This window comes from Phodopus roborovskii, unplaced genomic scaffold (genome assembly GCF_943737965.1).
Source record: "Phodopus roborovskii unplaced genomic scaffold, PHOROB, whole genome shotgun sequence".
NCBI classification, from domain to species: Eukaryota; Metazoa; Chordata; class Mammalia; order Rodentia; family Cricetidae; genus Phodopus; species Phodopus roborovskii.
Genome location: NW_026126588.1, coordinates 5,881,031 through 5,903,239, shown reverse-complemented (window position 1 = coordinate 5,903,239; position 22,209 = coordinate 5,881,031). Strand labels below are relative to the sequence as shown.

Below are 22,209 nucleotides of genomic sequence, written 5' to 3'. Positions count from 1 at the left end.
GTGATCAGAACAAGGGTGACAACATGCAAGGCTTTGCCACTATTGTTTACGGTCTTAAAAGGCTATTATTGTACATTACCTGTACCTATGAATTTGGAGAAAGCTGACCGAGAAAGTGACCAGAAAATTATGAGCTAGTCTCTACCTTGGCGCCAGAGAGATTTATGGTTCTTTCTTTTTTAGTTTATTTATCTGTGTGTGTGTGTGTGTGTGTGTGTGTGTGTGTGTGTGTATGTGTGTGTGTGGGTGTGGTGTGTGATGAGCCAGGTCATCAGGCTTGATGGCAATTGCCTTCACACACTGAGCTGTCTTTGAGCCCTACTTACTTCTTCTTTTATTTCTAAGGAATAGGATGAGAAGTTCTTTCCCAACCTCCCCATGCCAATGTAATGCAGAGCCAGAAAGGCACCATCTCCACATGCAGAAAAGTTTCACATGACCCAGCTTCCCACCGACCAGTCAGTCTGGATTGGTGTCCTCGCCACTAGAGTCCCACATACCCTAATTCTGGTGGCGCCTGTTTAGAAGCCTCCTTTCCCCAGCTGCTGTAATGCCATGCTTAGAAGTCATGGGGGAGGGGTGATGCAAAGAGAAATAAGTGAGTTGCAGCTGCGTTACATAACTTACAGCAATGCAGGTCAAGGCTGCGACATTTGCAGAAATGGGTCAGTTCCATGTGGGTCACTCCTTAAGTACTGGGTCATTTGTGTTGTGGAAAAAAACAACACGCTCTCAAGTGGTTGTGTAATCGAAGGACTTTATTGAACTTAACATATTTACTGATCATGCTCTATGTAGAAGACACTGGGTTGCCCTATCGGTGTGCAGAAGAAAAAAGTTACAAAGTGCTTATCAAAAATAAAGTCAGCCTGTTCCTAAAGAGTCACAACCTTATCTGGGAAAGAAAACATAGAGAAAAAGACCAAGCCGAACAAACCATACAGTCCAGTATTAGTGGAAGTGAACAGCACAGAAAGTGTGTGGGGGCGGGAGACCAGTCAGGGAAGGAGGAGGCAGAAAGGAAGGCAGGCTTGGAAAAAACACAGGATGAATGGAGCCCCATGGTAGCCCCATGGCAGCCCCATGGCAGCCCTATGGTAGCCCCCATTGAACTATGCATTATGATCTGGGGACACTAAGGCTCATTCCATAAGCCTCAGTGGGTTTTACTGGCTCATAACCCTACTGTTACACAGACAAAATCAAATGCTTCATTGTTTTATTTAGAAGTCACTTAGCTTGTTCCCATGAGGATATCTTCATTCAAACTCATGCCAGAGGCCATGGCTGTGTGTTTACTTGTGCATGGGCATATATGTTCATGTATTCACAGGCATGCTAATAAAAGAAGTTAGCAATTATTATTCCCCCAGTACTATTATAAATGCTTCACTATTTTGAATCAATACAGTAATCTGAGGAGGGAGACTCACTTGTCTAATACTTACAAATGAGGAAACCAAATTCTAAAGAATGTTAAGTGATTTCCCAAGGAGGGCCAAGTAACGTGTTCTTTCAAGTGACAACGGTTCTTCAGAACAGTATCTCCTTGAGCTGGATGACCATAGGACGTGAGCAGAATATTAAAAATGTCTCCACTGAGGCTCACACAAATCAACCTAGTCTGTGTAGTCCCTTGACATCTTTCAAGATGCCAAAGTGTACATTTTGAGCTACAGGAGAGAAGGTTAGAGTTCTTCTTCTTCAAGAAAATGCCCAGGAATGCCAGAGTGGTTCTTTTAGCATCCATGGGCCTTTCTTGGTTAGTGATATCACCATCCTGTCACAGAATGAGTGCACCCGACTTGAGTACTTTCAAGCCAGACACACCTGCATGAGTTGCTCCCTCTCTCCCTGTGCTCGGGGTTCTCGTGGAAAAATACTTATTCTTTTCCAAGCTCTGTGCACATTGGCATTCTTGCACCCATTAGCCACATGAGACTCCATCTTGAGTTCATTATATTGACCTTAAGCAAGTGACAGTTCATGATGCTACAGTATCTGCACTGCAGAAGGAAAGTCGGCACTGTATCTACCCCATCTTATGCATTTAAAGGGATATGAGGATCTGGACTGTAACTAACTAGACCATCTCTGTTACATGAAAAGGATGCTATAGCCCGTCATCAGCACCCCACTGGAAAGATTACTTTTTCCTAGTTGGTTCATGCTTTCCCATCAAATGAAGATATTTCTTTTTATTTCTGTTAACCATGTGTGGATAGGCTGGGGAGATGCCTAACTGGTAAGAGTCCTTATTGTACAAGCATAAGGACTTGACTTCAAATTCCCGAGATATAGAGCGAGCCATACCCACCTATAATCCGTGGGTGGCAGACAAGGGAGGCTCACTGGGGCTTGCTGGCTTGAGTGTAGCTTAGGTCAGTGAGAGACCATTTCTCAAAGAAGTAAGGCAAAGAGTGGTAGAGCAGGACCCCAGGCATCCCCTCCTGAGCATCTGGAGCACGCCACACACATGTGTGCAGACACACACCCACACATAAACAGCGCACACATTCTCGCACACACAAAGGAGAGAGAGCTACTCACCCACAGAGTGAGCCTGACTTTTCCATTTGTGTTTTGGTTGGGGTTTTAGTTGGGGATTTTGCTGTTGTTTTTGTGATTTTGCTTGTTGCTTGGTTTTTATTTGTGTGTGACGGGTGTGTGATGGGGTATTACTCTTTAGCTTTGGCCCATCTAGAACTCACCACGTAAACCAAAGTGGCCTTGAACTCACAGCAGCTCCGTGTCTGCCTCCCAAAAGCTGGGATTCCAGTGGAGCCCACCCTTCTCAGTTTCCCATCTGTAACAGAACACCAACAATACTGGCCTCTAGATAGGATGGCTTGGGCACCTGTCCATGTCCCTCCGCCTTTATCCCCTGCTTTACTTCAGGGGCAGCTGCCTGTAGGTTTGCTTCAGCATTGCTCTCTGTCAGGTGACAGCTGATTTGAATGTTGAATGTGTTTATGAAAAGCAAGGAAAAGGAGTAGCACGAGGCTTGGAATATGATATTTCCTCTCCCCCGCTCAGGGTTCAGCAGCCTCTTGTGTCCAAAGGTGGAATCAGAGCCTCTCAGAGACCCCACGCTCTGGAAGACAACATGAGTTCTGGAAGCTAACAGAGTTGACCCAGGCTAGCAGAGCCATGACTCACAGTTCTAGGCTTCCAGCTCCTCTTAAAACAGGCATCCTGTCTGATTCAAAGCCCTATGGTTTTCACTTGGCTTGCTGTCAAAGAAGTCACATCCAAGTCCAAGCCAGGCTTGACCATCTAATCACTTTGACTTTGAGAAAGGAGAATATACTGGCAGAAGGCTCCCTTCTATACAGAGAGGCCGCTGTGAGGTACTTAAGAGTCTGTCCAACCACTGGAGACTATTCTTCAGAGCCCTCCTTTAGAATCCAGCACGTTGCATCATAGGCCACCTTTGCTGAGATAAGCCGGGCTCCCTCCCCGATGGTAAGTATGACCCAGCAGTATGGAGATGGAGGGACCACTGACATGCTGTTGTTGTAACCCACTTTGTGTCCTTGTCCCTTGTGGATGCTTTAGCATGTCATATATAGATTTGTAGTTGGTGGGGAAGACATGTTTAGAAGCACAGAACAGCTTTGACAGAGGGGCCTTCGTGCTTTCCACACATCACCCCCTCCTCCATCAGCTCTGCAGTGTGGGAGGCTTCCTTCAATGTGCCCAGCGACAAGAAGACGGGAATTAAGTGCATGCTTCCTCAGGCACTGCCATTCCAGGAATGAGCAACCTTGTCAAGAACAGAAAACCCCAGTTTAAATATACAGACGCTTCACACTTGCACACCAAGAGCCCAGTCTCTTCCTCGAAGTTTCTTTAGAACCCAGGAACTTGTCTTGTTCTGTTCCCAGAGGGTGCAGAGCTGTAAGCCTTGCCTTCCTCTAACATGAACCACTTCACTTCGGGAACGAGTTCAGGCAAGATCTCAGGTAGCACAAGTTAGCCTCAAACCTGTTATGTACTTGAGAATGACATCACAGTAATCCTCCTGCCTCCACCCCTGCAAGATGTCCTAGGAGTGGAAAACGAGAAGGGACGGGGCAGAGGGAGCCAGGAAGAGAGGCGATCCCTGCTCAGCCCCCTTAAGTATTCCCAGGCCAGGTCATAAGCCTTTTCAGAAATACCCTATTGTTTTATGGAACAAAAATTTCAGTAACCCAAGAATATGCCTTACCAAGACAAGAGTCAAGAGGACTTATTTCTAATTATAACCAAAGGAATGCCATAAACACAAAGCATACTTAGAGACTGCCCTGCTGCATGCTCACCTCCCATGCTAGGGATGCACCCTGGTTTGTTAGCTTGGCCCTTTGGTAGGATGGCAAGAGAATTCAGAAGAAAGGTCCTGTTGAAGACAAAATATCACTGCATTTATCATTACCAGTCAGTCTGCAGTTGTCACAGTGATTCTAGGTGCACAGAGAACCCAAGGCATGGGAAAATAGTCTTACCACTTCACACCACCGTCTCCTTCCCTGTTTATACTAAAACTAACAACATAGTGACAGGCTTGTCTAAGGGGTCTTTGCCACCATAACCTGGCACTAAGAAAATTCCACAGGAGGAGGAGGAAGAGTGGAAGAGCATGAGAAAGAAAAGCTGGAAGAGGAGAGAAGAAAAAAGAGAAGAGAGAGGGGATGGGGGAATAGAGGAGAAGAGAAAAGAGAAGGGAGGGGAGGGGAGAGGGGAGGGGAGGGAGACGGGATAGAGTCGTGAGGAGAAAGGAACCTTGGCTTAAGAACTGTTCTACTGAAGCCCTCAACAGTAAAGTACCCCCTACACCTTTGTGATGCTCCTGTGCCAAAGGATCTTTTGGGTATGTTTTAGTCGTGTGTTGTCTAAAGAGGCAAGACATTGACACGGCGGCAGATCTGCAGCTACATGAGCATAGGCTAGCTCATCTTGTCAGCTACAAAATGAACACAAAAGGGTATGCTGTGCGGGGTGTTGGGGACTAGGACTGGTCCTGTCCAGGTGGGTTCCATGGAGGGTGAGCTAAATCTGGACTGTAGAAGATTACTACCAGGGATTGCAGGCCCTCAAAGCAGATGGATAAACAGACGGTAACGCTACTTCTTCTGTACTTGGTAAGGGTGTTAAAGCTAATGACAGGCAATGGCCTAAGGCTGCTGAACAGAATGAAGGAAGGAATGCAAGATGAAGGATAAATACATGTTGTCCTTAGACCAGAGGCTCTTAACCCTAGCCACATGCTAGAATCACTGTAGAACTCAAAATAAATGCTTAGGCTCAAGCCTCCAGAGTTTCTGGTTTAATTTTTGAGTGAGGCATAGACTGCGGTTTGCTATGGGGATTTTTGTTTGTTTGTTTGTTTTGAAGCTCCCAAGATGTTTCTAAGATACAGCCAGTATCAAGAACCATCAACAATAATGAAGGGCCGGGTGTCTTTCTGACTTAGGTAAAAACCAGAGAAGTGGAGAAAATGACTGTTTGTCTTAGCCCTCGAAGGCCAGCCAGAATTTCCCTATGGCGGCCTGAATAGATCATTCTAAAAACACACAAGGAAAGGACCAAGGCTACTGCTTTTGAAGGGATTTGAAATAATCAGGCCAAGTCAGAGACAAGAGCCTGGGGTGGTTTGAATGAGGATGGACCCCATAGGCTCAAGGATTTGAATGCTTGGTCACCAGGGAATGGCACTCTTTGAAAGGATTAGGAGGTGTGGCCTTGTTGGAGGAAGTGTCTATTCTCAGTAAATTTATCCCCTTTTTAAAGATGGGACAGAATATAGAGAAGTCAGTAACCTCCCTCTGGGTGGGACTAAGGATGTGACCAAATTTGGCTGAGGGTAAAGAGGAAGAGAATAGGGAGGGAGGGCAGCTGGGGGAGGGGAGGGAGAGGAGAGGAGAGGAGATAAGCAGGAGGAAAGGGGGCAGAAGGCAGATGTGCAAATGGAAAGTGGTGCACTCAGCCAGGGGTGCCCAGGCACACGTGTGCTCTGCTAGGTCAAGGAATGGCAGGTGATGAGTCAAAGCCACAGATCACCTCTTGTAGTTGGGCATGTTCGTTAGGTCAGCCCTGAGCCCCTTTGGCTGACATGTAAACATTTCCAGTTCTTCCCTCACTCGGAACAGCCTTGCATCACAATAAAGTTTATAAATCACAGAAAGAGAGGATAAGTCACAGTCCAGTCCCCACGTGACGACTGAAGCACCTCCCGCACATCTCTGGACTGGCCCTGTGCCTACGCCACTGTGGTAACCATGGCAACTGCTTCCTTGATAATCAAGCTCCTGGGAGGTCCTTGGCATAGGGTTTCAGTGTGAGCTCACTTCCCTAGGCTTTTCACGCTTGGCATGTGAGCAGCTGAACAGTATCGGAGAGAACCACCAGGCTGCCCTGGCAGCCTGAGAACATTCATCTCCTTCCATTTCTCCTTCTGGTCAGCCACTTCCTACTTCAGGGTTTGGGGTTGGTACCTACAATGTCTGCCACCCTGTCACCTCCTCTTTATACATTTAAACTGACTTTCCTCTTCATATTTGGACAGCTCAAAGAGACGCCCACCCAGGAAAACTCCGCATCCAAAGGGTTTACACTGTTACCTCATCAAATGAAAAAGCAAGGGGTTTTACCTCTGATACTCTGGAGATCCACTTGGCAGACGTTACTCGACTCTTTAAGGCTTCTCTTATCTGGGAATTTAACAAAAGGGGTTAATAATTAAACATTTATAGGAAGTTAACAATGTGCTTGTAGCTGTGGCCAAGGGAAGTGGCGGCCGGCTGGGTCCTTTCAGTGGAGTCAGTAACACGGTGGAATTAATAGAGAAAATCAAGGCAATGAGGAGGGGCAGCTTCTGGAACAGACACATGTCCAATCTTAAACATGGATCCTGTGACTAAGAAGCAAGTTTGCGAGAGCTCTTGGGTTCTAATTACAGTATTTTTTAAACCATTAAAGTAGTTCATCTTATCTCACTTGAAATTATTCAAATCTTCTATGAAGTACTATGCAAGGTATCAGTGGGTCCAGAACTAAGGAAATGATAATGATGGTGATGATGGCTTTGCAATGTTTTCCGTACCTGTCAATCCCATTTTATGAAGAAAATAACCCTGAAATTATTGTCCCCATTACACAGCTGATGAAACTGACACTCCAAATTTAAATAACACCAAACTCAGTTAATTGCAAAGATAAATATCCAGGATTCATGCCCATCAACTGCAGATGGCCCTGCCTCTCTCCCTTACCATATCCTAATTTCTTCGCTTTCTCTCATCTGCCATGGAAAACCTTGCTTTCCAAGACCCTGCATACATTATCTTCACACTAAAGCCTGTGAAAGCCCTCCAGCCCAGAGAGACTTCACCCCTCCCTGAAGATGCAAAGATTTTGCTGCAAGTTTATAAGGAAGGGAGGTGCTTCTGGCTTCTGCTGGGGTCTTCAAAGCCATGTCAGCACTTCTACCGACATATCCTGCTCTGATACTTTTTGAAATTCTACATTTCAGAATTGCGTAATACTCACTTAATACATAATTGCATGATATTCACATTAACAGTAAGTGCATTTGGGAAGGCATGCACAGTTTTCAGCTGAGTTTAGGATTTTCAGGGCTCCTCCCCCTTTGCATATATTAATCATGGCTGGTCCTGTGATGCTTCCTGTATTTACCTTTTACATTTTAAGTTTAATGAAGAGATTCTGATCTCATACACATAAAGCAAGTGAATAAATCTTAAGAGATAACCCTGCTTGGGTTGGAGAGAGAGCTCAGTGGGTAAGAGCATGGGCTGCTCTTCAAGAGGATCAGGGTTCAACTCCCAGCATCTATACGACAGCTCACAAGCTTTTGAAATTCTAGTTCTAAGTGATCCAACACCTTCTTCTGGGCTCTGCAGGCAACACCACACTTGGTATACATACATCATCTCAGGAAAACACACATGTAAAAATAAATAAAAATCTCAAAACAATTAATAAAAAAAAAAAAGGGAAGACTGATGCTCCATTTCAGATGACTGCACAGGTGACGGAGGACAAAGTCCATTAAGTGCTCTTCACAAGTCAGCATTTCACATCATGTTTGCATACAATACCTTTGGGTCCAGGATTGTCCCAAACACCAGGATGAAGAAGCCCTGTGAAAGATGGGGGAGAGAGGGGGAAAAAGACCCATTTACAATGACGCTGAAAATAACAAATGTGGCATTCATCACATCACTACTATTCAGGCCACAATCATTCTTCTCATCCCTAGTCTAAGGCCACAGTGACGACTCTTTGTTCAACAAATAGTGTCTAAAATAAAAACAACAAGCATGCCATTCAATTCCCCTGTCCCTTCCCCTGATCTCAGGATGTAAAGTTCTCAGCTGCTCCAGCACAATGTAAGCAGGTAAGCCTGAAGTCTTCTCCCAGGTTTTAGTCTACAATGCTTTATTCTCTTACTAAAATATCTTTGGAATGTGAAGATGTCTCAAAATCCCACCCAGCCCACAGTAGCTCTCAGAGAAGACAGAAGAGGAAAGAGGCAGCAGCTACTGTGACACCAAGGAAGCTACTGACTCCACACTAATAGTTCTGCAGTGAAGGGGCTGGCTCGACTCCCAATCAGCAGAGATATTTCTGTAGGACCATAATCGGAGAAGCTATGGAAGGAGTTGCCTCCTTCACCTTCTGCCCTCCCAGACTGTTCAGAAACCCTCTTTTGCTCTCTCAGCCTCAGCTGCCCCTCACCACTCCTCACCCTAAGCCCCGCCTCTGCTGTTGCTTCCCATCCTGTTGATTGAATCTGACCTCAGAGGGGCTACAGCTCTGCTCTCTGCTCCCTTTCCTTCCTTGCTGAGCATCTCAAAGATGCCCTAGTACAAGAGTAGGCAAGGACTGTATCAAAACAGACCAAGAAAGAGGTTTGGGGAGTACACGGCTGTTGTTTTGAATCTAATCCACGTCCCTGTCAATCCATGTCACTGAGTTTTACTGATGGCTATGTCTATAACCATCTCACAAAATTCCTAAATTATAAGTCAGCTTCCATGAGGCAGTACCAGCCATAACAGCACTGCCTTCTCCCATGCCAGTGTCTAGCCCTCATCCACACTGGTTGGCAGCTGCTAACCACCTCATAGGTCCTGGCATCTCAGTGACTTCGCCCTTCTCCTTGCCAGGAGTGAAGACAGAAAATGACTTGAGTTTGACGTTGACCCTATTAGAAGTGAAAGCACCCACAGTATCAAAACTGAAGCTTTCGCAGTCCAATCCAAAACAAGAGTCACAAGTCAGGTAGCCTGAGGGGAGCCTGCCATGGCGTGAGGCAGGTGTTTATTAAGGGTTTATGAAGAGTAGGCTGGAGATTTGCTGAGCTGAAGGTTAAAAACCATGGGGTCTTCCCTCAGTCCCATCGATAACTAGACTGCAAAGATGTATAACGAGTTGATGATTACTAACATTGCTATAAATCTAGGCGGTAATAACATTTTCTATAGAAATACAGAAAATGGCCAAGATTTACACATGCTCTTCTACTGCTAACAGTGTTCCTCAAGGCATTAAAATGTTTACTGTATAAAGTGAATCATTTATGTTCACATTTTGAAATAGAAAAATGTTTGACCCAACTGGGTAAAACACGTATTTGAAAATACTTTAACTGGCTACTCCACACGCTCCAAAAATTGTATAGTTCTTTAGAAAATTAGAAGCTTCTTTTTAATTAATTACAATCTTTGTATTTAATGTATGTAATTTTAATCAAGAAGAAAAACGTTCAATAGAAAATATTATCTAAACATGAAATAGACATATACACTAGATCAGTGGAAGATTAAAATGTAATGTTAAGTGAAAAAGAAAATTGTATAATAGCTATAATGTCATTCAGTGGGTAGAACACAGTCTATAAAACCCTGAGTTTGACCTCCACCACCATCTAAAATGGAACGTTGGAGGCATGCATGCCTAACAGGCACATAATAATATACATAAATTTTCAATTCTTATAGTAAGTATATATTTGATAAGCAAACAGAAAGAAATTGGCAAGGATACACATGAAACTGTGAACATCACTTAATCGATACAAGCATGAGAAGGCTGAAGAGAAATGACCTTTAAAGCCTCTGGTGTAACTTGCCTTGTTCAAATAAGATGGTATGCACTGCTGTCTAAAACCATGAAGCAGCAGAAACTACAACCAGTATAAAAAATGTAACACCTCCAGTCTAAGACTAAATTTTAGAACAGGTGATTGTTCGCTTTCTAAATAGTAACAGCTCAGGGCTAGCATACAGCTCAGTTGGTCGATTATTTGCCTAGCATGACGCACTGGGTTCAATGTCCAGGACCCCATACATGGTGCATGGTGTGCACACCTGTAATCCCAGTCCCTGGGGGATGGAGACAGGAAGATCAAAACTTTAAGGTCATAGTGAGTTTGAGGCCAACCTGGAATACATAAGACACATCTCAAAAAATATGAAAACCTCAACATATTAACAGATACCTATGGTCTTTAGTACCTGATTTTAGTATTTGAACTTGTTGCTTTCAATTTTGTACTTATTTCATTTTCCAGGCACCTACAGAAAGTCACAGCACTATTCTCTCCTTTTGTAAGAGAAAAACATGTGCTCGCAAAAACTAGACATGAAAAATCATGCTACATATTCTTAACAAATAAGTCAGCATTCATACCCAGGCCCTTCTGAAACAAAAACGTGTCTCTATGTCACTGCCTTCTGCATGAAACGTGGTACCCTGGGCTCCTGTTCACAAGACAGCTGCACATATGCTCCTACTTCCGGTTCTACCATGGCATCCGGACTTACCTGCAATGCATTCAGTAAGGAGAAAATAATGTGGAAAGCCAGAGAGCGACCGTCGATGACCATGGCTATTCCGAATCCCCAGGTCAGCCCCAGCAGCGGTGTGAGGATGGCAATGTTCTTACAGATCCTCACGATGGCTCTTACTTCCTGGAACATGGAACTACCAATGGCAGCTCTCTGGGTCTTGATGATAACCAGTGTAACCGTAATCAGGTTTACTGCCACAATGGCCAGAGCTGGAACTACAAAGGCCAGGAGAGCCTTGGTTATGTCCCAGTTAAGCCAGCAGGCCTCGGGCCGCAGGTAACCTTTCCCAGGCTCTGTAACAGCAACTGTGATAACAGCAATCACCAAAGGGCACCCGTAGCCCACTGAAAACAGACAAACCACCAGGAATGACTTGGGCAGTGTATGGAACACGATCAGGATCCCATAGAGAATAAGGAGAGCCTTGGCAAGCATCCAGAAAAACACAGCCAGATAAAAGAAATGAACAAAAAATGTCGCAGCCACACATCCATTGTGATGTGATATTGGGCCACTGAGAAAGGAAGCCACAATGAACCACACATCGGCCATCAGCAAGGTGGCTGCAATGTTAGCGATACACAGGTGACGTAAGTATGAGATCTCTGTCTTTGTCACTTGACTCCACACCAAGGCCTCAATGAACAGGCAGATGATCAAGCTGCAGATGGAGATGCCCAGGCCTATGTATGTGATATAAATCAGAACTGGGGACTCTATGGTGTCAGGTGACATGAGAATGGAGAAAGAGGTAAATGACTTGTTTGGCCAACATCTGCAAACGGCTTGCTGGGAGTTTTCTTGAATCAGCTTACAAGCTCTCTGGTCCCATCTGCTCTCCAGGGAGTGCCAGCCCACGCACTGGGACTTCCTTCCTTCAGCCTTGCTGATTTTTTCAAACATCAGTGAGATTTTTTTAAGCTCCTTGGGCAAAATGACAGACAAGACAAGCCCATTCACGGTCATGTTTTCCGAAAGACTGGCTTCCAGGATGGCCCCAAGAGTTGGGAATGCAATGCTGATGACCTGGAAAGAAGAAGGAACCTTCTGGAGCTCTTCGGTGGTGAGCAGTACCCTCCCAGTGACTTCATCACTCGTGTCATTAATTCGCATTGAGAAAGTGAAATTCTTCCCAAGGCTGTTCTTGGACATGACAGTTCCCATGGTATGGATGAAGACTTGTGATATGTTGATGAGATGTTCCTTCACAAGTAGTTTGCTTGCAAATGAATTGATTGACTGAAGCAAGACACAGCTGCTGTTTCTATCTTGGATGAAAGTCCAATTTGATATGCTTTTGCTGTTAAGGATATGATTAGCCATGGCACTGTAACTCTGTCAAAGAAGAGCTGACATTAGTAGTGATCCACTCTTTGAAGCTTCCAATGCATGTAAGAGTTGCTCTTACAAAGTGTGGTCTCCTTAGAAATGCAGAATCTCACATCCCATTCCAAACTCAATGGATCATATTCAGTATCTTAAGTAAACCCCTGGGTGACTAGCTTGCACAGTAAGCTTAAGTTTACTTGTAGTCATGTCAAACCTGTAGGCCCCACATTGCATGCATCTTGTAATAGGTAATAACACGGACCACCACATATATAGATGACAGTACCATATCACAATGTCAGAAGGTTGGACAGGGCTCAGAAACAGTGCAATCACTAACATGCTTGCCATGCAAGCATGAAGACCCAAGTTCAGATCCCCAGCACCCATGTTAAAGATGGACACGGTGGTACATTTGTAATCCCAGAACTTGGGAAGCAGAGACCAGTGTACCCCAGAAGCTCATTTGGCTAATCGATATATCCAAATCATTGATCTCCAAGATTAGCAAGAGACTTTGTCTCAATAACATGGAAAGAAACTGACATCGCCCTCTGACATCCACACATGAATGGATACCTGTACACACATGAGTACATACCCATACATACACACACACACACACACACACACACACACACACACACACATACATTATTGGATGTCATTTAGGGAATTTATCTGTAAAGGAAATCCTTGCTTTGTTTTCGTCTTATTTGTTCAGTGCCTTCCTGTGAGACCTGCAGGTATTCAGCTTGTATATGCCCATTTCTACCATCCACTGTACACCTGGACATAATCCATCATTCAATTGTCCTTTCAGAATACCCATAATCCAGCTGACATCTGTTAGTCCCAGCCAGTTAGCTACAAGATCCTATATAGAAATATGCTGACAACTAGAACTTGACCACAGAGGTTGAATCACCCTTCACTACTCTACTGTAAGGATCAAAAGTATGAAGAAATGAATCCAATTCCATTTCACACTTCCATAGTTCACAGAAGGCTTGCTCATTTGTTTTGCTTCCATTTTAGGACTTGTTCTAATTCACAAATGTATATGAGTCTTCCTTTGAGCACGGTCCACAATGTTTCTTCAAAAATTTCAGTACTTTAAATGTGCTTTGGGAAAACAGACTCTGGTCCCCAACAGACTCATAACACACAGGTGCAACTCCTCAAAGACTCAGACCTTTAAAAGCCCAGGTAACCATAGGATCAACCCCTCACAGCCTTTGCCCTCACAGATTCTACCCCTCATAGAATCACCCTTCAAAGGCCCAACCTCTCATAGACTCAACTCCTCCCAGGCTCAACCCATCACAGACCCAGACCCTGAGAAATATAAAAAAGACTCAGATGCCTACCAAAGAACCAAGAAAGCTCTCTCTACTGGTGCATCTTGACCTGGCATGTGAAATTTATTCTCTTGGTTACTATTCGTCCATCCATAACATTCACTAAGCAAGAACTTGCTGTGTAGGACAATGGAAATACTGGGAAGCTCAGAAGATATTCCAACTAACCTAAACACCTCCTCCAAAGAGAAGATGCTGGCTGATCTGCAAAGCCACTCACCTGCATCTTTTCCTCATTAACCTCTCTGGTTAGAGCTGTTGAAATGTTGTGTAAGAGCTGTACCACCACAGCAATGTTCCCTGGCATCCGAGGAGACTTCTGAATGCTTCTGATGATGCAAGACAAGTCCTTTGGACACTTTTCCATCAATATGTCTGCTATGGTTTGAGGATGTCTATGAGATTCGTGTAGAACCATAGTTGATTCAGATGGTTGAAGTGAATATAATTCCACATCCTCCTGAAACAGGACCAAAGTCAAAGTAAAGAAATCCTTTGTTTGTGTTAACTACAAAGATACTTTTGTTAGAATTTAGGGGAGCCCTATTATACAGTTGTATATCACATAATATTCTTTCATGTTTTCAAAGTGGCAACTAGGGTGGAATAACTCGACCAATATCAAGATGGATAAAGACAAATATAAGTCTGAATTTCCCAACTCTCTAGCCCTGTCTTCTAAAACAGCAACTGCTTTCTTTAACACATCACTTCAGATATTCCTGTGGATGTACATTCATGTATATCTTGTATATTTATATGGATTATTACTGACATTTAAATTATTTTTACATTCTCAAGAGGTAAACCAATAGACATGGTGTTTTTTGTTTGATTGATTGATTGATTGATTGATTGATTGATTGATTTTTTAATAGCAGGAGCTGGAGAGATGGCTCAGCAGTTAGGAGTGGGTACTATTCTTTCAAAGAACTCAGGATACAGTTCCTAAATCCAAATTAGGTGGCTCACAGCTGACTACAACTCCAGCTCCAGGAAACCTAAGGCCTTTGCAGACACCCACATCATGTGAAGATTCTGATGGGACTGCAGCTCCTCACCTATCAAAGTCTGGGGTGCAGCCCAAATTTCACATGTCTAACAAGTTTGGGAGGGTATCTGTGAGTATCAATGCTTTGGGTTATTTTAAGGGCTGAAGGCAAAGACGGAGATCTTGGATGTGGCAACTCTAGATGCCTCTCCTTGCTCTGCACAAATGACCAGGTTCCCTCGTGTCATGCAGGGGACAGGATACACTGCACTTACTCTCAGATGCACAAAGTGAAGAGAGAAGAGATAGGTAGGTGTTTATGTATTCATAGACAAACAACCTATTACTACCATGGAAGCATGTCTTTTCCCCTAAGTGAGCAATATGGTCATCTGAAGCTCCACTTTACTCATAGAGACCTTGTAAGAGTCCATGATGCAGAAGAAAGGGTATTACCTCAAAGATGCTGATGGCATTAAGAGTGTGGCAGGTTTCCATGACTTTATGCCATTTCTTGGCCTTACAGACAAATTTCATGTTGCCCTCGCTTTCTGGAGGACAAGATTGAAAGCAGGGGGCAGCATTGTCCTTACACACACCATCACATACATCTGGGAAAACAAAAGGCATCCATATCAGATAGAAAAGTCTGAGAACGTGGCTGCTCGTCCAGTTAGTAAGGTGTAACTGCATCGAAGGCACATCGACTCTGTAGACATGGGCTTCTTTTCCCAGTAAAATTGAAGATGATTGAACATGAGTTAGCAGTCATAACATAGTTCTGAAATATAGTCCTGTTCCTTCTGTCAGAACCACCCAGCAAATTCCAAGGTGTAAAACTGACCAAGTATAAACTCCTCCCATTAAGTAAGAGGAAAGAACCCATGAGTTACCATACTGAGTCACAGTATGTCCACAGAACCCCTCAAAGACTTCCTCAGAGTCCTAGAGATACCCAGGTCAGCTCTAGTTTGGAATCCACTCCCTCAGATGTTCCCAAAGAAGTTCCCTTGTCCAGAACTTTAAAGCAAACTCCATGGTCAATGAGATCCATTCGAGTCACTGCCCTGGTTTGAATTAGCTCAATGAGAATTCACAGCAAAGAAGTCTGACTCAGTGTGGACCAGAGGATGCTGGGAAGATATGAATATGGCTGGGGATAAAGACACAATGGATTTGCATGTAAATAATCAAAGTATAAATGTAGTCTCTCAAGGGGTCTCATCTCTCATGCCATGAGCCAGAGGGCTGAGAGTGGCCTGCTGTCACACACAACAGATGATCAAACTTCCATGGGACTGGTAGCTGCTGTCACCATACCGTGTGGTCTGGACATCACCATCTCCTTGCTTTTGCTGGTAGCCTGAAACAAAAAAAAAAAAATCAAAATTCTCAGCAAAATCAAATGTCAACAGGTGATCCCACTGGATATGACAAAGAGTCATATCCAAATCAGCCATGAAGCAAACACAGCCACTGAGAGCTCAGCTGTTACATACAGCCCAGTAACATGTCCTTCAACTTTTCTCCCCAGTGACAGCCATTAGGCCTCTCCTCTCTCCGAAGTCCTCATTCAGTTCATTACAGTCTATAGTCTTCACATAAACTACATACTGGGCAGAGGGACTTTACTAGGAAGTTCGTGAAGACTTACTTCACTTGTATGGGCACCACTGAATCCTGGGAGGAGGTCATGCTGTGTGACCGCGAGTTCACATTTATCATATTTTCAAAGACGAAATATTCCAACTGCCTTTCATCTATTGAGATGATCATTTTTGTCATTCTGTCTCACCTCTTCCCCTTCACATTCTCTCCTATTCGGTGCATCACTACAGTGGAGCATTTATTAGAGAAACCCAGTCAAAGAGTTAGTGAGGAATACGTTTCATTGGATTTAATGGGATATATTTATATAGTTTGCAGTCACTTCTAAATTACAAGAAGGTCAATCCTTGAGTGTCATTAATTCAAAATTATTTACAGGTGGCCACAGAACAGCACAACAAATGTTAAGTGCCCTGACATCTGACAGCTCTTCGGGGGGAAAAAAAATGAAGTTTTCCCAATTTTTATAGCACTACTACATAGTTACATAAAACTGCCAATGACAAGCGGGAAAACTGAATAGTGTTACTCCAAACCAGCAACGATAAGAACAGTGTAGGGCAATGCAAAAGGAAAGAATGGAAGGCTGGAGGGACGGCTCAGCACCTAATTAAGAGCACCAGCTGTCCTTCCAAAGGACGGGCTCCAACTCCCAGGACCCACACAGGAGCTCACAGTCTTCTGTAACTACATCCCCATGGCCTCCTAGGGCACCAGGCACAAATGTGGTGCACAGATCGACATACAGACAAAACACCCAGGTACATAAAATGAATGTTTTAAAAACGATTTTAAAAATGAAAGATTGATCTTTTTATCCTCTATATAGAAGAAATTATAAATTCGTTCGTATGCAAAATGTAAGAAAATGTAAGTACAGCTCATTAATTATTATTATTTTTGTTGAATGTATGACTGAGTGCTATTGAGTAATTACTGGACACAAAAGCAATTCTGTTTGAACTTTATTTTCATTCCTTTTCTCATTCTAAGAAAATTCTCACTTTCAGTTTGTATTTTATGTTATTCTTCTTTAAGGGAGCCCCCCCATTCCACCCACCCATTCACATCTGGTTATCCTGAGAAAGTGTGGTCTAGGAAAAGCCCACCAGCCCACCTGGGCTCAAATCCTAACACTGTCCCTTAAGAGGGAATGTTCAACTGTCTGCGTCTGTTCCCCCACCTGTAAGCAAAGCAGGCATTACTGCTTTTATAGGGGAATAAATGAGTTGACACATGAGAAACCCTTAGCGCCATCCTTAAAAGTGTGAGATCTGTTTATGGTTTAATTGCTGTTACTATTCTGATGCTGAATAGTAATTACATCGAGCTCGTGTTTCGCCCTCCCAAGTAATCTTTTCTGATGGAGTTCTAGATGCTCTAACTCTCACCCTAGTATCTGAAGGACTTGTTGTCCACAATACATACCACACTGCCTTCCCTCCACTCACCTGCCTGCTACCACAATACTCCTTTTCATGTTATCTTCTCGATTAAAATTTAAGTTCCTTAAACATGAGTGTGTATTGTTTTCCTTTACCCCCTATGTAAATAATGCAAGGTCTCGTACATATGTGCATTTGTGTAATAACACATTGGTATGCACGTCTATATTCATAAATACAGACATATATATGTTACTATGTGTACAGGAAAAGAGGTAAACTCAATCCTCCTCTTTCTGAACAAAATAAGTGCCCTCTAGTGGCTAGGAAGAGCATTATTCATGGCTCCAACTTTTCATTCCAAGATGTTAGCTATTGAGGAAGAAATACAATTTCTGGACATTGTTGCTTGGTTGACAAATGATATTCATCGTATTTTCTCTATGTTATCAAAAACAATATTGGATATCACCTGTTTTTCCTATCAAATAAAACTATGGAGACTCTGAATTGAATAGCTGAGGTCTCTCCATAGCTGAGAAGGTGTCTCTGAGGAAATTCATGAAACAGAATACCCTTGGACTAACCCGTGCATGATGGCCTCTCATTTTTATTCATGGAAACAAATCCCTAGGTGTTCAGTCAAAAAGTTGCATTGCTTCCAATAAACCAGAAGGCTACAATGCTATTTTGAAAGATATTGAAGATTGAGTAGACAGATAGTCCATCCAGTCTCCTTATTTGACAAATAAGAATGCAGAGAGTGCCCTAGATGAGGTGACCCGAAGAAGGACAGTCATGGAACTCCTCTTATTCCTGAGAATAGAATTTGTTCTCCTAGAGAAGTCCCAGTCCCTACTTCAAATGACTTGACAGATTTACATGACCCCACCTGGATGCCATTGCCCTACATATGGAATTGGGGTGGGGGATGGGAGGGGAGAGCAGTCAGGGTGCATGTGAGGGGGGAGAGAGGGAAAAATGGTAGGAGTGAGGGAGGGAGAGGGAACTGGGATCAACATGTAAGATAACAACAAATCAATAAGCAGAGGGGATGTATGGCAGGAAGTACAGGCCTCTCAAGTCACCCAAAACCCATTATTTGCAATATACCAAAGTCAACAGCTTTGGAGGATCCCTAGTCACTAAACACACTCCAGAGAAGGTGCAGTTGACTAATTGGGTGTGTGGGCAGGACCTGGGATGCTGTTGACAAGAAGTTCTGGAAAGTCTACCTTCTTACATCAAAGACCTGATTTGCTTCATCCCAGTTAGGTTTCTAAGGTACATCATGTCTGTTTCCTCTCTCAGTTCACATCAGGTAGCATCCGAGGTGGGTGGCTTTAGGTTCAACTATTAACATTCCACAACCTCATCCTAGACAAAAAGGCAGATGCTAACCTGCAACCCACGTGAACTGCAGAGCTTGCCGGTGCATAGGTAAGTGAGGAGAGGACCAGCACCCGGAAGCTTGGGAACCAGAAACTCAAACAATGAGAAGAAAAGGATAGTCTGTTCCTGGTGGGGTGAGCCCCACCATAACAATAATAACTCTTTTCCATGCTCTGTTCTGCCTACTCCATATTTTGTTGAAAATTGTAGATGAGAAAATAAAAGACATGGGAATAAGAATGCCCCAGCAAAACGTCTTCCCAGAGCATCTATTTATTCTCTCAGAAACCAGATTTCAGTTCAGCAATAAAGGGGAGGAGCAAAAAAGAAAGGCAAAAAATGGATTAGATGGTGAATGTTGTTTGGAAAACTTGTGACAAGAATTTCCAAAATCATTCTCTCCTGAGGAGGCTCTTATCCATCTTTTCTCATATAAAGCATATTCTTCAACACCAACCCTAGTATCTCTGTCTATAAAGTAAGAAATGAGAGCTTTGCCAGTTAGTCCCAAGGTGGGCTTCTAGGTCTTATGGTCAAATAACAGTACTTTCCCCCCAAAATTCTCAAAATATTTTAAAATCCTTTATACTCTTTTTTTTAAGTACATTTACACATTGGAATACCACTCAGCAGAGAAAAAAAAAGTGACATCTTGACATTTGCAGGCAAATGTTTGGACCTACAAAAAGCCATCCTGAGAAAGGTAACTCAGAGTCAGAAAGACGAATATAATATGAACTCACTCATGAGTTGATAGTAGACATAAAGCAAAAGGCAATCAGCCTACAGGCCACAATCCCAGGGAATCTAAGTAACAAAGAGGGACCTACGAGAAACATACATGGATCCACCAAGGAAGGCAGACAAAAACAAAAACAGAACTCATTGAGTAAATTTGGAGCATGAGGAATAGGGCTTAGGGTGGAAGGAGAGAGGGGAGGAGGAGAGGGGAATGGGGAAATGTACAGCCCAATAAAAAATAATAAGTAAATAAATAAACAATAGGAAAATTAAAGTATGGCATGAGGAAAATATGCCACAAAGAGCCGTGGGGTTCACTGCCCCTACAAAAGTTGAAGGTGTAATTTGCTAGAAATTCCACCCCTGTTCTTCTGCCAAGATTCTGAAAGGAGACACTATCACTACTTTGAACGGGATAATAGCTCATCGTACCAAATCATTTTGAGATCCCTGCCCACTAACCGTCTCCAGTATCTCCTAGTCACTATGGTAACCTTCCCTGCCTCTACAATTCAAGGCCCTCAGGAAGCAGCAGCCCCCCAGATACGAAGTGAAAGAGTCACTACCGAGAATATGGGGAGTGAGGCTTATTACCCTTGAGTCGTCTCGGCTTTGCTGGATTTCAGGACTGACTGGGGAAATTAATGTGAGACCAATTCATAGCATAGTGGTCTTTTCTGTCACCTGCCGTGGTCATTTCTTCAGGTTGTGCTGGCCCATGTCACCACCTTCCCCTTATAGTTCAGCTCTCAGATAACAGAGCTTGTGACTGGAGAATTCTCTGTCCATTTGTTATCTCCACCAACTCAATATCCACCCTTCCCCGCATTTTTACCTGGCATAATATCCTGCAGGATTCTATAGGCAGAAGAAGCACCAAGCAGTACAGCCAAAGGGCAGGGACCATTGTCTTCCACACAGCTGATTTTCTTGATTCTGTAAAAATGAAGGCAAAATTTGAGGCTTTTGTAGCACCATTCCTCTGCAGGTACAGTGCGCCGAAGAGACTTGACTCTGTTTTAGGTGCTGTCCAAGCAGCTCTCTCGGGCCAGCAGTGGTAGCCCTGTGTCCTACCACAATTGTTACCAGGATGCTGCAGGTGGAAACACCAGCCCGGCTTGATGTTGTTGATTTGCATGGCACGCCTCACATGGGAATCCCTCTTAACAAAGCTGCTTGTGGATTTCACCTGGCCTACCGGCTATCTAACAAATAACAGCCTGTGTTCCAGCAGTGGGAATGACAGTTCACTCTCTGGGTTAGACAGGGCTGAGAACTGTGTAGGTGGCCACAGAAGACGAGCAGGGATTCTTGTGGATAAGTGTGGCTTAAAAATACCTTTGAAGAATAAGTCCTAGGGTTATCCTATTATCTCTCTCCACCTCTCCCTAAGTTAAACATGGATTTCTGCAATTGATATGTTCTTGTTATGTCTAACAGAAATTACGACAAAACTAAAGCAATTGCTAGCCATCTCCAGCAATGTTAGCATGTGATGGGCACACGATACACTCAGTAATACACTGAATAGAGGAAGAGAAATGGATGAGTAGGGTAGGAAGAGAGTAAAGAAAGAAGGGAATATGGGGAGAAGAGCTGAAAAAATACTTAAGGGACACAAAGGATTGAATGGGATTCATCTGAGAATATTAACAGTAAATCTTACTATTTTCATCCTGAGTGAGATAGTAATTGAAAGATGTTAGATGTCTGCACTCCTGGATAAAAGGATTTGGATGATCAGAATTCTTTTTTTTTTTTTTTTTTTTTTTGCATGAATGAAAACTGCATAATAAGTCTATTATTGTGCACAATTAATACATTTCCACATAAAGCTTTTAAAAAGCAAGATTCGACATGTACCCAAAGGCATGCAACCCTCCCACCATGATAGGCAGATAGTTGGTAGATAGATAGGTAAAATGGTAGATAGATAGATAGATAAATAGATAATCAATAAATAAATAGATGATAGATGGACAGGCAAATAATAGATAGATAGATAGATAGATAGATAGATAGATAGATAGATGATAGATGGACAGGCAGACTGTAGATAGAAATAACAGATTTGATAAATAAATGATATATGATTATAGATGATGATGATAGATGATAGTTAGAGACAGATATAGAAGACAGATGATACATACATACATACATACATACATACATACATAGGAAATAGAGAGATAGATTATTGATAGAATAAAATTCAGAAGAATTTTATTGAATTTATTGAAAAGCTCAGGGGCTATCTTAATGGTTGATTTTTGTTGTTGTTACTTGATCATTTTTAGCCAAAAAGTATTCTTCCAACCAATCATACATCATATACAATAATGTCATTACTTAAATGATAGAATTATATTGATTTTTAGATTCATATTTTTTGCCCTGAAAGACTAATCTAGCAGGAATTCCACTAAAAGTCCAACAATTGTGAAAAATATTTATTTACAGCACATCTTCCAGTATTCTGTACTACATTTATGGCTCTCACACAAAAGGACAAACATACTGCTCATTGCTTTGAAATGGCA

General features: G+C 43.0%; 1 protein-coding gene across 1 annotated transcript; it reads right to left on the bottom strand.

Annotated features, from left to right (window-relative positions):
• Nucleotides 1–6,590: 6,590 nt before the first annotated feature.
• Adgrf2 (adhesion G protein-coupled receptor F2) lies at nt 6,591–20,589 on the bottom strand. Its single transcript, XM_051204287.1, has 7 exons — nt 20,502–20,589; nt 15,861–15,903; nt 14,997–15,151; nt 13,770–14,009; nt 10,833–12,194; nt 8,103–8,144; nt 6,591–6,692 (listed from the first exon to the last, which is right to left on the bottom strand). Exons 1-7 carry the CDS (start codon nt 20,571–20,573, stop codon nt 6,591–6,593), a joined length of 2,016 nt encoding a protein of 671 aa, XP_051060244.1. The 5' UTR covers nt 20,574–20,589.
• Between the last annotated feature and the right edge of the window lie 1,620 nt (nt 20,590–22,209).

Bases quoted from the DNA above. Each gene is read 5' to 3' on its own strand.
- Adgrf2 (XM_051204287.1), bottom strand. From the start codon at position 20,573: ATGGTCCCTGCCCTTTGGCTGTACTGCTTGGTGCTTCTTCTGCCTATA. The intron at 14,010-14,996 runs GTAATACCCTTT...GTCCTGTTTCAG, and splicing joins ATGCCATCAGCATCTTTGAG to GAGGATGTGGAATTATATTC. The intron at 8,145-10,832 runs GTAAGTCCGGAT...CATCTTTCACAG, and splicing joins CCTTACTGAATGCATTGCAG to GGCTTCTTCATCCTGGTGTT.